The following is a 12,035-nucleotide window of genomic DNA, read 5'->3' as shown; positions in this document are numbered from 1 at the left end:
GGTCAAAGACAGGATGCAGAATTAGATAGATCCTGGTTCTAACTCAGTGTCCAAATTTATTTTTGTAACAATGCATATAAATTATTTTAAATTTATGGATTTTTAAATGAAAATATTTTTCTGGAATTTTTTGACTGTCTTAAGCTTTCCTCATTAAGAGCAATATTTTATATAACTCTGGTACAGAAACTCTTAGTATTCCTAACTGGACTGAAAAGCTTTGTAAGGCACAATCCAAATATTGATGTTACATATAGAGTATCAAACTTCTGCTTTCCTATTATTATTTGAGAAGTATGTTCTTCTCTTAATTATTTTTGAATAATAGTTCTTTCATTCCAACAGGCATAAATAGACCTTTTCATAAGATACAAAACAGAGTTGACTTACTTTATCTAATCTAGTTTTGTCTGAATAAATGTCAGTTTAAAACTATTTGCAAGAATGCAATTACAAGAATAGCAAAAAAAGGAACACTCCAATGATCAAAGACTGCTTTTCTATTCATTGGGAGAAACCTCTGCTAACTTTTACAGGAGGCTGCTAGAAGGAAAATATTCAGACAGTGGTGGTGTTAATGTGCTCTCAGATATTTCTTGTAAGCTGCACAGCCCCATGGGAAAAAAAAACCACCCAAGAATAAAGCTGTATCAAGAAAAAGAATGTCTTTTTTTTTGCCATTACCCCCACTGTTTGCTAATAAATTGATCATAGTGGGGATTAAAAGTAGTAGTTTGTGAGAATATTTTTCTGTATTCATCTGAGTATTTTTCATTCCACTCTACATTATATATAAAAAAAAAAACATTCTAAATCACTTTCTGCTTTTTTAAAAAATGGAATGAAATACTTTGGAAGATAAACAATATCAATATCTTGTGACATATGTGGATTTTTCTGTAACCACTTACCTAACTTAATCCTCCTGCAAATGAATGCATATAGATCCACGAAAAATAGATATGTATGCTATGTTCTCTGTAAGTTTATATCATAAACATTTATTCTAACAGCAAGTTCTCATTTCTCAAACATGTTCAAAGTCAAGGATTTATAACATTTCAAATTGAACACATGCAGTGACACAGCCATTTCCAGCCTATTCCTCATGACTTCATGATTGGCCACAACCAGAAAATATTTTAAACAAATATTACAGAATTGTCTTCTACAAATAAAATAGTAAGAAGTGAGAAATTTACAGTACTAAAATGTAATTCCAGAGAAAAACAACTCCTCAATGGAAAAGCATTTTGAGCAGTTTTTATTCTATTTACCCAACAGTAGTAGTTTGACTGTCCTGGCTTCCCTGGCTGCATCTTCCTGGAGTTTCTTTTCCAGTTCTCTGGATCTCCTGGCTGAGTCCTTGCTCTCCGAACTGGCTCCACTGCCCATCTTGAGATGCTAAAAATTCTCTTTATGCAGCTGGTTTACTGACCATACCAGTTGCCTTGATTTGGAGGGACAAGCATCAGGGCTCAAAGAAAATTTTGAAATCCCACTGGACCTCTCAGGTCAGCCTTCAAATCAAATGGTCCTTTTGCACCTGCCACATGACCTGCACATGCTGTAGTCAAGCATTTGCATAGGAACACACAAAGGAAGTGTTCTGATGTCACAGAATTAAAGTTACCCATTCAAGATCAAGCCAAAGTGTGCATAGAACTCTCTTCTTGTTCAGGGAGTTTTTCACAAACTCCAAAAAATGTGCAAAATGTCTTGAAACAGGATTGGAAATAACTATAGAGTAAAATTTCCCGCTTGTGAAGCAGTATGCGTGCCCTGAAGCAAAAACCCCAGCATTTCCAATTTTGGTTTTCATCTTTCTCAGTGGTCATAGCTCTAAATATATATATCCTATATTTTCAAATTACAGAATTTAAATTTACATAGTAAAGACATTTTTGATTTATTATTTTGATTTATTATTTTGATTTATTAATTAACATGTGGAACGTTTGCTGCATTTTCATATGATGGCAAGTACATTTTTTTTTCTTGGAATGGTAAAGAAAACCTTTGTAATAATTTTGTGCAGACGTTCCTCAAGGAATGTCAGAGTCTTTGCCATTGTTAATGCTAATAAAATAAATTAATAATTGCTAATAAAAATATTTTATTGGCAGTTATCAGTTTTGGCTGAAAGCACTACACCTTTTCTTATGTAAGAAAGGACATGGGCCAGATTCTCCTCACAGATATAATACTTTCATCTTAGTTTCTTCATAGTGCAGTAGTATTATAATGTTTTATGTGATGTGATGGAAATATTACTTGGCATGTGGGGTCAGCAGCATATAGAGAAAGTATGTCTACTGTAATAGTGTGGCAGTGAAAACGTTTAGAATTTCTGTCAGAACTAAAAGATAAAAAATACTTTTTTTTTGCCCTTTCGCTTCAGATTAAGGATTGAAGTTAAATAAATCTCACCAGTTTGAAATACTATAATTCATTCTAGTATTATTCACTTTATAGAGTATTTTGGTTATATAAAAAGCATAAATCTGAAATGATATTACAATTCTCCAATTATTCACTAATACCAGTTAATAATTTTCTAACTTCATAGTATGTAAATATAAAAGGTTCAGCATGAAAATAATGTTTAAGGGCAAAATAGGCATGCAGGTTGTTTTGATTTATGTTAGAAGTACTTTTAGGTCAGATGATAGATGAGGAAGAGAGCCAGAGGCAAACTCATCCCTTCCTGGAGAAAAGAAACTTCCCCACAGCAGAGGTGTGTGGTCCCGAGGCAACAGGAAGGCAACTGCTACTGGATGGGGAAGAGGAGAGTGAGCAGAATGAATATCACCAAATATCACCAGTGACTCTGAATTCTGAGCCATGGGTGCTGGGGAGAGCTGACAAAGGCAGGTGCTGTGCAGCGCTCATCCCGTGCAGCACTGACCGACTTCTCAGGCTTAGTGTTCAGACCACACGCTGCAGTAAGGACACAAAGCTGTGCTCTGTCAGTACATTATTCTTCTGGTATATTTTGTCAGGATATTCTTCTTCTCCAGCAGCTCACAAAGCCATGCAGTTTTCAGTCTCCTCGCACTGAGTTGCCTGAAATGAACAATCAGTGCTTGTTGATGGCTGAATTTTTGCATATATGCAATGCAAGAAAATTCTGTTTTGTTAAGCCTATATTACTATTTTGTTTATTGTTTAAAATGGGCCACCATTAGGTCTTTACATAGCCATAGCAGTAACTGATTTGTTTAAAAAATGAAAATAAGTAACTTTGGAAGTATGACATCAGTGCCAGGTGTCTGTTTATCAGACCTGTAGGCAAGTACAGTGTTCCTATGGATTTCAGGGGGGTTGAAAGTAAGCATTTCTGAAAAACTAACAGAACTAAACATGAAATGGTATCACAAATCATGGAGATGAAAATCATCTCCAAATTACAGGCCCAATTCTCTAATGACTTGTTCTACACATTTACTAGTATAGCTCTATTAATTTTGCATTTAATTTTTATGCACTCAAACTGGAAGAGAATAAGGGTAAACTCTTCACTTTACTGGATGGCTGTAAATGAATCCTCATTTACATAATTATTTTTCCTAGATGGAAAATAATGGAAAATCAATACGGGAATTGGCTTTAAAAAAGTAGCTGCGTAAATCAAGCAGACTGTAAAGAGAATGTGCATAAATTAAGATAAAAAATAATTATTTCATAAACATGCAGTGTCTATATTATCCAGTTTATTTACCCAGTTCTTCATTCAAACTCTTAATAGTTTACTGATAAAAGACCCCACAATAAGCTGTTTCTATTTCTTTAGTGAATAAACAGGATTCTGTTTTGCTTTAGACATACTCCTCCTCTTCCTCCTCATCATAAAAAAGTTTCGATTGAGGAAATTTCTCCTGATGATTAAGCCAAAACTAATAGACGGAGTTCAGTTGATTCTTAAATCTTTTTGATATCTTTTCTTGACCTCTTCTAGGTGCAATAGTCAAATTACGATCTCACCTTGCTTCTCTTTTATTGTTTCAACAACCTTTATTTGAATGGAAGGCTTTGAAGGTAAGTCTGAAAAACGCTCCTTTGAAATGAAGTTATGCTTTGTAAAGAATATTAGTTTTGGGGCTGGAGTTGTTTCTGGTGATTCACTCTAGGTGGTGCTGATAATATAGAGTGTTCACTAAAGCATTCTGCAGCTGTACGAGCTCTCAGACTGTCTGAGAGGCTGCTTCAAGTGATCTCTTCAAAATTCATGGATGGGCCATTTCAGATTCCAGTTTCATATTAAAGTTGCACTGGTGTGGGATTTTTTCTGGCAAATAATATAGATTGTCCTGGTAATAGGATTCTCCAGTTCTTAGGTTTTCATTTTAATTTTCAGGTGTTTTTGAAAGTACTAAACACGTCTCAGTCAAAAAAAAGAGGAATAGCTTAGGAAAGCCATACCTTTAATTTTGTCTACTTTCTCTCTAGGTCTTTGCATTTATAATTTGTTCAGACTGGAATTTAGTCACCTTTTCCACTTTTTCACTAAAATGAATGTTTTACTTTTTCCCTGATTAATTTGGCGGAATGAGATGGATAAAAAAGGAGGAAGTTTTAGAAAGAATAGATTTCTCCAAATTTAGAAACTTTTTATACAAATCCTTTAGTATACTTCTAAATATAGGAAGCTTGAAAAATCTTCAGTACAATGCCTTTTACAATCAGAGGAAACCATTCATCTCTTTTGTCTGGCTAACAAATCCTACAATGTGGAAAACGCCCACTGAGATATTGACAAACCCACCCAGACTTTGGTCGTTACTGATGCGCAGATGCCTGCTCAATCACACATATTTCAGCTTTTGAGGGTTGTTAAGAGCTTTATCTCTGGCCCTGGGCTGCAGTGATGGGGTCAGGGTGTTTGTGGAGCCGAGGCAGTGTCCCCACACAGGGCTGTGCTGCTGTGTCACCTGTCCTGCTGGGTTGTCACCTGCGCAGGGCACTGGCACTGCCTGACTGCTGCAGGGCAAGGGCCAGGGGGATGTTGGTCCTCCTGGGAGCTTTGCACAAGAATGTCTGATGGACCCTGAAGAAGCTTCATAATCCAGCAATGAAAAGCCCTGGGAAACTTTAAGTTTGAACTTATTTCTACTTTGTGCCGAGGGTTGGACTAGAGACCACAGGAGGTCCCTCCCGGCAAAAATAGTTCTGTTGTTTTGTTAGAGAAATATCAGCTAGTTTTACCTTAGCTTTAATTTATAAATCTTGTCCAGAAGCCCCTAAGGCCTTGTTTCTTTTCTTTTTACCCTCAATATTAGCAAAAAGATAAAGCTTGAATTATTTTCTTTTTATTTGCTCTGTCTCTTCCTAAGCTTTCTGTTTCCCTTTTCTAAACAGAAGATAAATATGAAAATCTAAGTGAAACCTATGATTTTTGTGTCATTTCAGTCCCACACCCCCTCACTTTTTCATCTCTCTAGGAACCATTACCAAACATCAGGAGGAAAAGGAAATCTTGGTCCTCAGCTCTATAATAGTATAGTGATGATACTGCAATATTTGCAAAGCCATTTAGTTCTGTAAGAAAGGTAGAAGCAATGATGTAGTCGTTCATTTTTACTGCTTACAGAGGTGAAAAAAAGGAAGGACAGAAAAAATATTACAGATCAAAGAAAATACTTTAAAAACAATAAAGAATTCCTGCATTTTCAATCCTCTCAAACATTTTTTCCCTCAAATATAGACATAAACAGCAGTAATTTTCCATTTTTGTGAAAATCTTAGTCCCACTATGGCATAGGTGAGCTGCTCTGGCTTCAGTACACTCATTATCCTTCCTTCTGTAATTGCAGCTCCTGCTGATTCAACGGAATGTGACACGGTGTGAGAAAAGACTATTGAGCACCAGGGGGGACTCATTGGCTCAGTATTGGTCAGGTAAGATCCACTGAGCTCTAAAAAGTTTGCCTTTACTTCAGCTGTAACCTTGTCTGTGGTATCAGGAAACCTATGCCAATTTTTGACAGTAGATGTGTGGCTGAGCTGCTGTGTTCAGATTAAGAACTGTTCATTCCAACAGTCTGAAACTTGATATATATTTGGCTGACCAGTGCAAAAAAAAAAAAAAAAAAAAAAAAAGCAGCATCCAGTGCAAAGCTATAAAAGCCCAAACCCTTTGGTGTCTCTTGAACCAACACTCCTATTCCAGTCTGTGCTTAGAGGATGCCTGAGGTGTGTTTGACAGAGCTGCACTGAACTTGGCAATATCCCCTGACTTCTCACATAAGAACAGCAAATATTTCAGGCTCTGATCTTTCTACAAAGATTAACAAATGATCTCTCTGCTATGGTAAGTTTAATTTTTCTTGTGGCTTATTGCTGATTCACACAAGAAAATGCAAAAGAACAGTCAGTTAGTGCATTATAAAATGGTTTGAGGTCTTTGAACTCATGTATTTCCCACTGGATTGCCCAAGACTCTCTCCTGCTGACTCCTGTAAGAGGTGCACCTGGTATTTTTTGCAGGGGGAGAAAAAAGAAAAAAGGAATCTTAATGGGAAAATGGGTGATGCCTGCTATCTCTGAAGAAAGGATTAAGTTTCTGGTACAAGGTGAACAGTCAACACAGTACATAAAAAAAAAAAAAGAGAGCTTAAAACAATGGGGAAATATTTTGTCAACATCTTACTCTGAACAATTCCAATTCCCACTAGAGCTATATATTGACTCATCAAGTCCCATTGTTCCTTGATAGCCAGAAATTAATGAGGAGTAAAAGCAGACACAATTCTGATTTGACTTGTAGAACCCTTTAAATAACAAATTTTTTAACCTTTTCTCTCAGTGTAAAACAAACATGCAACACAAATTATGGGAAAAATAAAGGCATTTTTTCCCAGCAGATTATCATCTCTTCTCTTTGTTCTTGGCAGACTTTTTCCAGCCAAGATAACTTGTGATTGTGGTGCCCTCATCAGAATGCATGCAGCTCTGCACAGACACAGCTGTGTAATGGCTGGATAAAATCTGATTTCTGAATGCTGAAAAGGATGTAAGTGTGTAGATTCAGAGCTTGGAGTGACTTCCAGGATGTCATCTGAATTGAACTATTCTGTATGGAGGGTGTCCACAAAGTTTCCATAAGAACTATTGCCATACTGCAACAATACCTATAGAAACTAATGTAGAAGAGCTTGTTCTGCTGCTGAACTAATGAACTTCATCTGAAGAGATCTGGTTTTTTTCTGCATGGGTTGTTATATTACATGCTTATGGAAGCTGGCTGACATCTGCTGCATTATATTTGTTCTTTCATTCACACTCCAGGACATAACTAAATGAGATCCTTATTTTGATAGATTTTTAGAGAGGATTTTTAAAACAAATTTTTTAAGTTTTTACATTTTTAAAATATTCATTTCATTGTAAAGCTATGTTAAACTTAAATATTTAAAAGGATGGAGCATGAAACCTAAATGTGGTATGGCAGAAGAGAGAGATTTCCTAGGAATCCATAATATAGACATAATTCTGAGAAAACTCTTCTATCTTGCTCAGTGTAACTTCTGAAAGTAAAGTTATTTCTTCAGAGAAGCAAAGTTGTCTCTCATTATCTTTGTGGTTTGTGACCATTTTAGCCTCTGATTTAATCCTATACATTGTCTTTCTCCATAATCAGATCTCCCTAAGTTTTAAAGGGCTTTAGTTTAAGACCTAAAGTACTTTCTGTCTTGATGTTATCCTGCAAAACTGTGAGATGGTGACATGACAAACCTCATCCCAAACCACGCAGCATATGGAGGTAGTACTGGGAATTTTAAGAATTAATGATGTTTTTAGTATTCTTCCATTCTAATTATGAAGCAGTGTTCTAATTAATACAACTCTAGCTGACACTTTGTCTAGAAAAATATGCATTGTCCTGGGAAGAATTCCAGGGAAAAGGGAAATTAGCCCATTCTTTTCAGCTCCCACTCCCCTTACAGAAATTTTAAACAGCTGAGCTCTTTAAAAGCCTTCCTGAGCTAGGCTGACCTCCACCCCAAAATGTTCCATTCTTAGATAGGGAAGGAAAAACAAAAACAAAATGTTTTTATTACTCTCCTGAATGGATTGAGCACAGATCAGGCTCCCTGGGAATTTGGGAAGGGAGATCCTAAGTGAGTATGTTAAGAACTCTACCCACATTCAATAAGTTGATGGGGAAAATATAAACCTCTGAAACCTCAGCTCTCATAAGAACTGAGTTCAGGACTTAGGTACAAAGGAAAGGGAAAAGCCTAGAAGACTAGACAGACATTTCATGAATTCCAGCAGTGTCTAAGTGTGGTTCCTTAAGAAATCACTGACAGGAGTGGGTCTATGCCTCAGCAAAGGGTAAAAGAAATGTAATTAGGTGATTATAAAGTGACATGTTGAGGTGGGGAATACCACCATACCTTTAGAGAGCATATTAGTCTATGCCTTCATGGATGAAATTTTTTTGCTTCTCAAAATCAGACAATCTTTTCCAGAATTAAATATCCCTCCTGTTTTATTCTCAAAGTTACAAATTTAAGCAGACTCACTTTCCAGCCTTTTGAGATCTTGTTTTCTTGGCAGCATCAGATGTTTTGTGAAAATGTCTCTTTAATTTCTTCCTCTTCTTTAGCATCTTTCATGTCGCAAAGTTAGCTTAATCTGAGTCTTCCTTTAACTGAAGTGCAGAGCAGAATCTGCCAGTTCTTTGTACAATGTCTGTTTTCATATTTGCTTGTTTGAGTAATTTTCTCATTAGAGATTCTGCAAGGTAAGGCTGCAGGTGTTTAAGACACTCGTAGGATAACTCGAGTTACCCCTTGTTGTACAGTTCAATGTCTGAAATGCTTTGTTTGTTCTGGCAATGGATGTTGTGTTTTTGTATTTATTACTAAATCTGTTGTGGTAGCACTTCCATGGGATGCAGGGTAACATTTCTCACAAGTCACTGCAGCGCCTGTCTCTTATTTTAACGTGCTGTGCAGCTGGCAAGCTGTGTTACTGATATCTCACACAACTCTGTCAGGCTGTTTATCTGCGTGCCCTCTGCTGCTCCAGAGTCACCCTGATGAAAAGTCACCTCTGGGTTGAGTTGCTGATCAGATGCCAGGCACTGCCCTGTGTGATTCCAGCTCACATACCTGCCACAGTCCTGCTGGCTTAGCAGGACTCGTGCTTCAGTGTGCTGCTCTGCTTGGGTCTTATATTTCATTTGTACCTGCTCGGATTTTAAATCTCTCTGAAGCACAGATGCCACACGGCTGAACTCCTGTGTTTGTGATCAAACTTCTCATATGTATGAATTCAATCCCATACTCTGTTCAGATTCCCAGTTTGCAGTTAAACCATTCCTCACAGACATGTATGGGTCAGCAGTGCATGCTGCTTTTCCATGACCTGCTCTCATGGATTATCTGGTGGCATGTGACAGAAAGAAACGTCTTCTTACTCAGTATTTCTCCCCTGCCCTCAGGTATATGTCGAATTTATAGGCATCAGCTATATTAGTAAATGCAAGAGTGCCTGGCAATTTTCCTGGAACCAGATTCTCTGTGCTTGTATGTCTTAGGACAGCCCCAATAAGGAATTTGATGTGTTCATGACATTCCCTGAGCAGTTCATACACTTGGCAGACAAGGTTGGCACAGCTAAAGGCAGATTGCTTGCGACCTGTTTGGTTGGAAGAGTGGTAGTTTATTAATAGAACTTGAGCTGGACTGTGATAATTGTTCTCAGCTCCTATAGGTGTGAGTCACACGTTCTGGAGCTGACATGGAACTTCTGCTGCTATGTTCCTGTGCTTCAGGCTGCAGCATCCTCTCTGTTTTACAGGACCATCCATCCCAATCCATGTGCGTGGAAGGCAGTGCTCATGTGAGTCAGGAACACAAAACCTATTCAGCAAAATGTTCCTTCAATGTTCTGTGGGCATCTGGCAGCTCCCTTCCACTCCTGCTGAAACTCTAAGTACTATCAAGCAAAAGGTAGAGTAGCCTATTTTCCTATTTTATTATTCTTCTCTGTCATGTGGAGAATCCTCAGGGTGAACAGCTGGAAAGTTCTGCGTTCAGAAGAGAACAGGCAATGATGTGCTCCCTGCAAATCTGTTGAAACTCTTGGCCTGCCTGTAGTCTGTATCCAGAACCAGCATTTTTTGCTCGAGGCTCTGATCAGCATCCTCCCTGTATCATTATCTTGGGAAATATTCTCCTAACAGCAAGGGCAAATTGTGAAATTGTCTTGCCAAAGAAGGGCAAGGGAGCTGGGGAAGGGTCTGGGGCACAAGTCTGCTGAGGAGAAGCTGGTGGAGCTGGGGTGATTATTCTGGAGAAAAGGAGGCTCAAGGGGGACATTATCACTCTCTACAATTGCCTGAAAGGAAGTTGTAAACAGGAGTCCAGTCTCTTCTCCCAGGTAAAAAGTGTCAGAACAAGAGAAAATGGCCTCAAGCTGCACTGTGGGAGGTCTATATGTGTGTCATAAATTGTGAATCACCTCAACTCAGAAAAGGTGCATATAAATTTGAATTCTATATGTGTTTGCTCATTCACTTCAATGATGGAAAATGTGTTATAAATGTTTATAAATCCATTATTTTGAACAAAAATATTGTGCATGCAGTATCCTGTCAAACAAACCTCAGCATTCTCTACCACGTGTCCTTATTGACAAACAATAATAAACCAATTATTGATTTGGTTTTTGGTGAACATTAACAGAACTCACACCCCTTACATGGCAAGTACACACATATATGAGATTGACATAAATTATTCAATAACAGAATGTAAATTTTCTCTCTCTCTCCTTCTCTTTCTTTCTTTAATTCATCTTTCTTTTCTCTCTTACCTTTCACCCTGCACCTTTATGCAAAACATACTGTTATGTGCTTATACACTAGGCCAGGGACTAACATACCAATTTCCATGTCAAGTGTGGAATTTACTGATAAAAGTGAGAGGTTTTGCAGGTTTTGTGTATATGTAATAATTTATTGTTCATTTTTATACTATGTACAACCTTTATTTATATTTAATTAAAATAATGAATGGTTAATAAAACTTTTTTTCTGTCACTGCTGTTACAATCTTGAAATGCATATTTTGGCATGAATTGCAACTGTCTGCAGATGCCTACAGTGCACAAGCCTACATGTGGACAAGTCACCTTCAGTCATATTTTTAGACAATAAAATAATAGACACTTCCACAGTTCAGTTTCCTCCCATACTTGAAGTATGCAGTCCAGAGGTCTCGTCTTTTGCTGCCAAAAACCTTCAACAAGAATACTAAAATCTTTTTTTCTCACTTATATTGTCCCAGAAGTTCTTCTGAGCATGTTTCTCACCAGAAGAAAACCCTTTTCCTCAGAACCCTCCTGTTTTTTTTCACTGTTCTAAATTCAGCAGCTCTCCAGGGAGAATTCTAATCGTGTCCTTCCCCCATGCAAGGAGCTGGTGCAGAAGCTATGGATGAACTGATTTCCTCAAAGTTTTTGGACAACTGACAATGACAGCAATGTCCAGAAGGACTCCAAAAGACAAAGGTCAGCTTCCCATATTAGGAAAACACTGTGTGAAGACCCTGAAGTGAGGAGCTTTTCCAGATTTCAGTGCATGAGCACGTCTGACTCGTTTCTGGCAGCTGCCTGCAGAGGTTACTGCAGGCTGCCTGCAGTGGTTGGTGGAACCACTCCAGAGACCTCCTGATAAACTCCAAGACCTGCTGGGCAAAAGGTCCATGTGAAATTCATGAGTACTCCAAAAAACAGTTTGGAAAATTGAGAAAAAGTTGTACAATGGTCAAAGCCAGTGATAATTTCCAACACATTGTAATAGAAATTAAAAGATGCAGTAATTTTATTGATAAAATCAGTTATTTTGGTAAAATAGTCCAGTGGTTGATCTGTGAACACAAACTGAAGTGGTGATCAAGGGCAATGGGAGACAGGGAACGTCCCTGTGTGGACAGCTACATTCATCCATTCATCTTTGGGTGTACAAGAGATTCTTTGTGTGTAGGTTGGTTGGGTGTTTTCCCCTATTCTTCATGCAAGAT

At 37.7% G+C, this 12,035-nt stretch overlaps 1 protein-coding gene across 2 annotated transcripts in view; it reads right to left on the bottom strand.

Annotated features, from left to right (window-relative positions):
- Positions 1 to 9,803, bottom strand: part of GNAT3 (G protein subunit alpha transducin 3) — a 35,611-nt gene extending 25,808 nt beyond the window's left edge. The window contains exons 1-2 of one of the 2 annotated variants that reach the window (XM_084206182.1): positions 8,529 to 9,803; positions 1,278 to 3,066 (exon numbers count right to left, since the gene is read on the bottom strand). In XM_084206182.1, coding sequence (XP_084062308.1) covers positions 1,278 to 1,395 — 118 coding nt within the window. In that variant the 5' untranslated portion in view covers positions 1,396 to 3,066; positions 8,529 to 9,803. The remainder of the gene's footprint in view (positions 1 to 1,277; positions 3,067 to 8,528) is intronic. The other variant, XM_084206181.1, reaches the window with a different exon arrangement.
- Between the last annotated feature and the right edge of the window lie 2,232 nt (positions 9,804 to 12,035).

Source organism: Fringilla coelebs (genome assembly GCF_963513975.1).
Source record: "Fringilla coelebs genome assembly, chromosome: 5".
Classification (NCBI taxonomy): Eukaryota; Metazoa; Chordata; class Aves; order Passeriformes; family Fringillidae; genus Fringilla; species Fringilla coelebs.
Note: the sequence above shows the minus strand (reverse complement) of the source record. Positions and strands in the feature narration are given on the sequence as shown.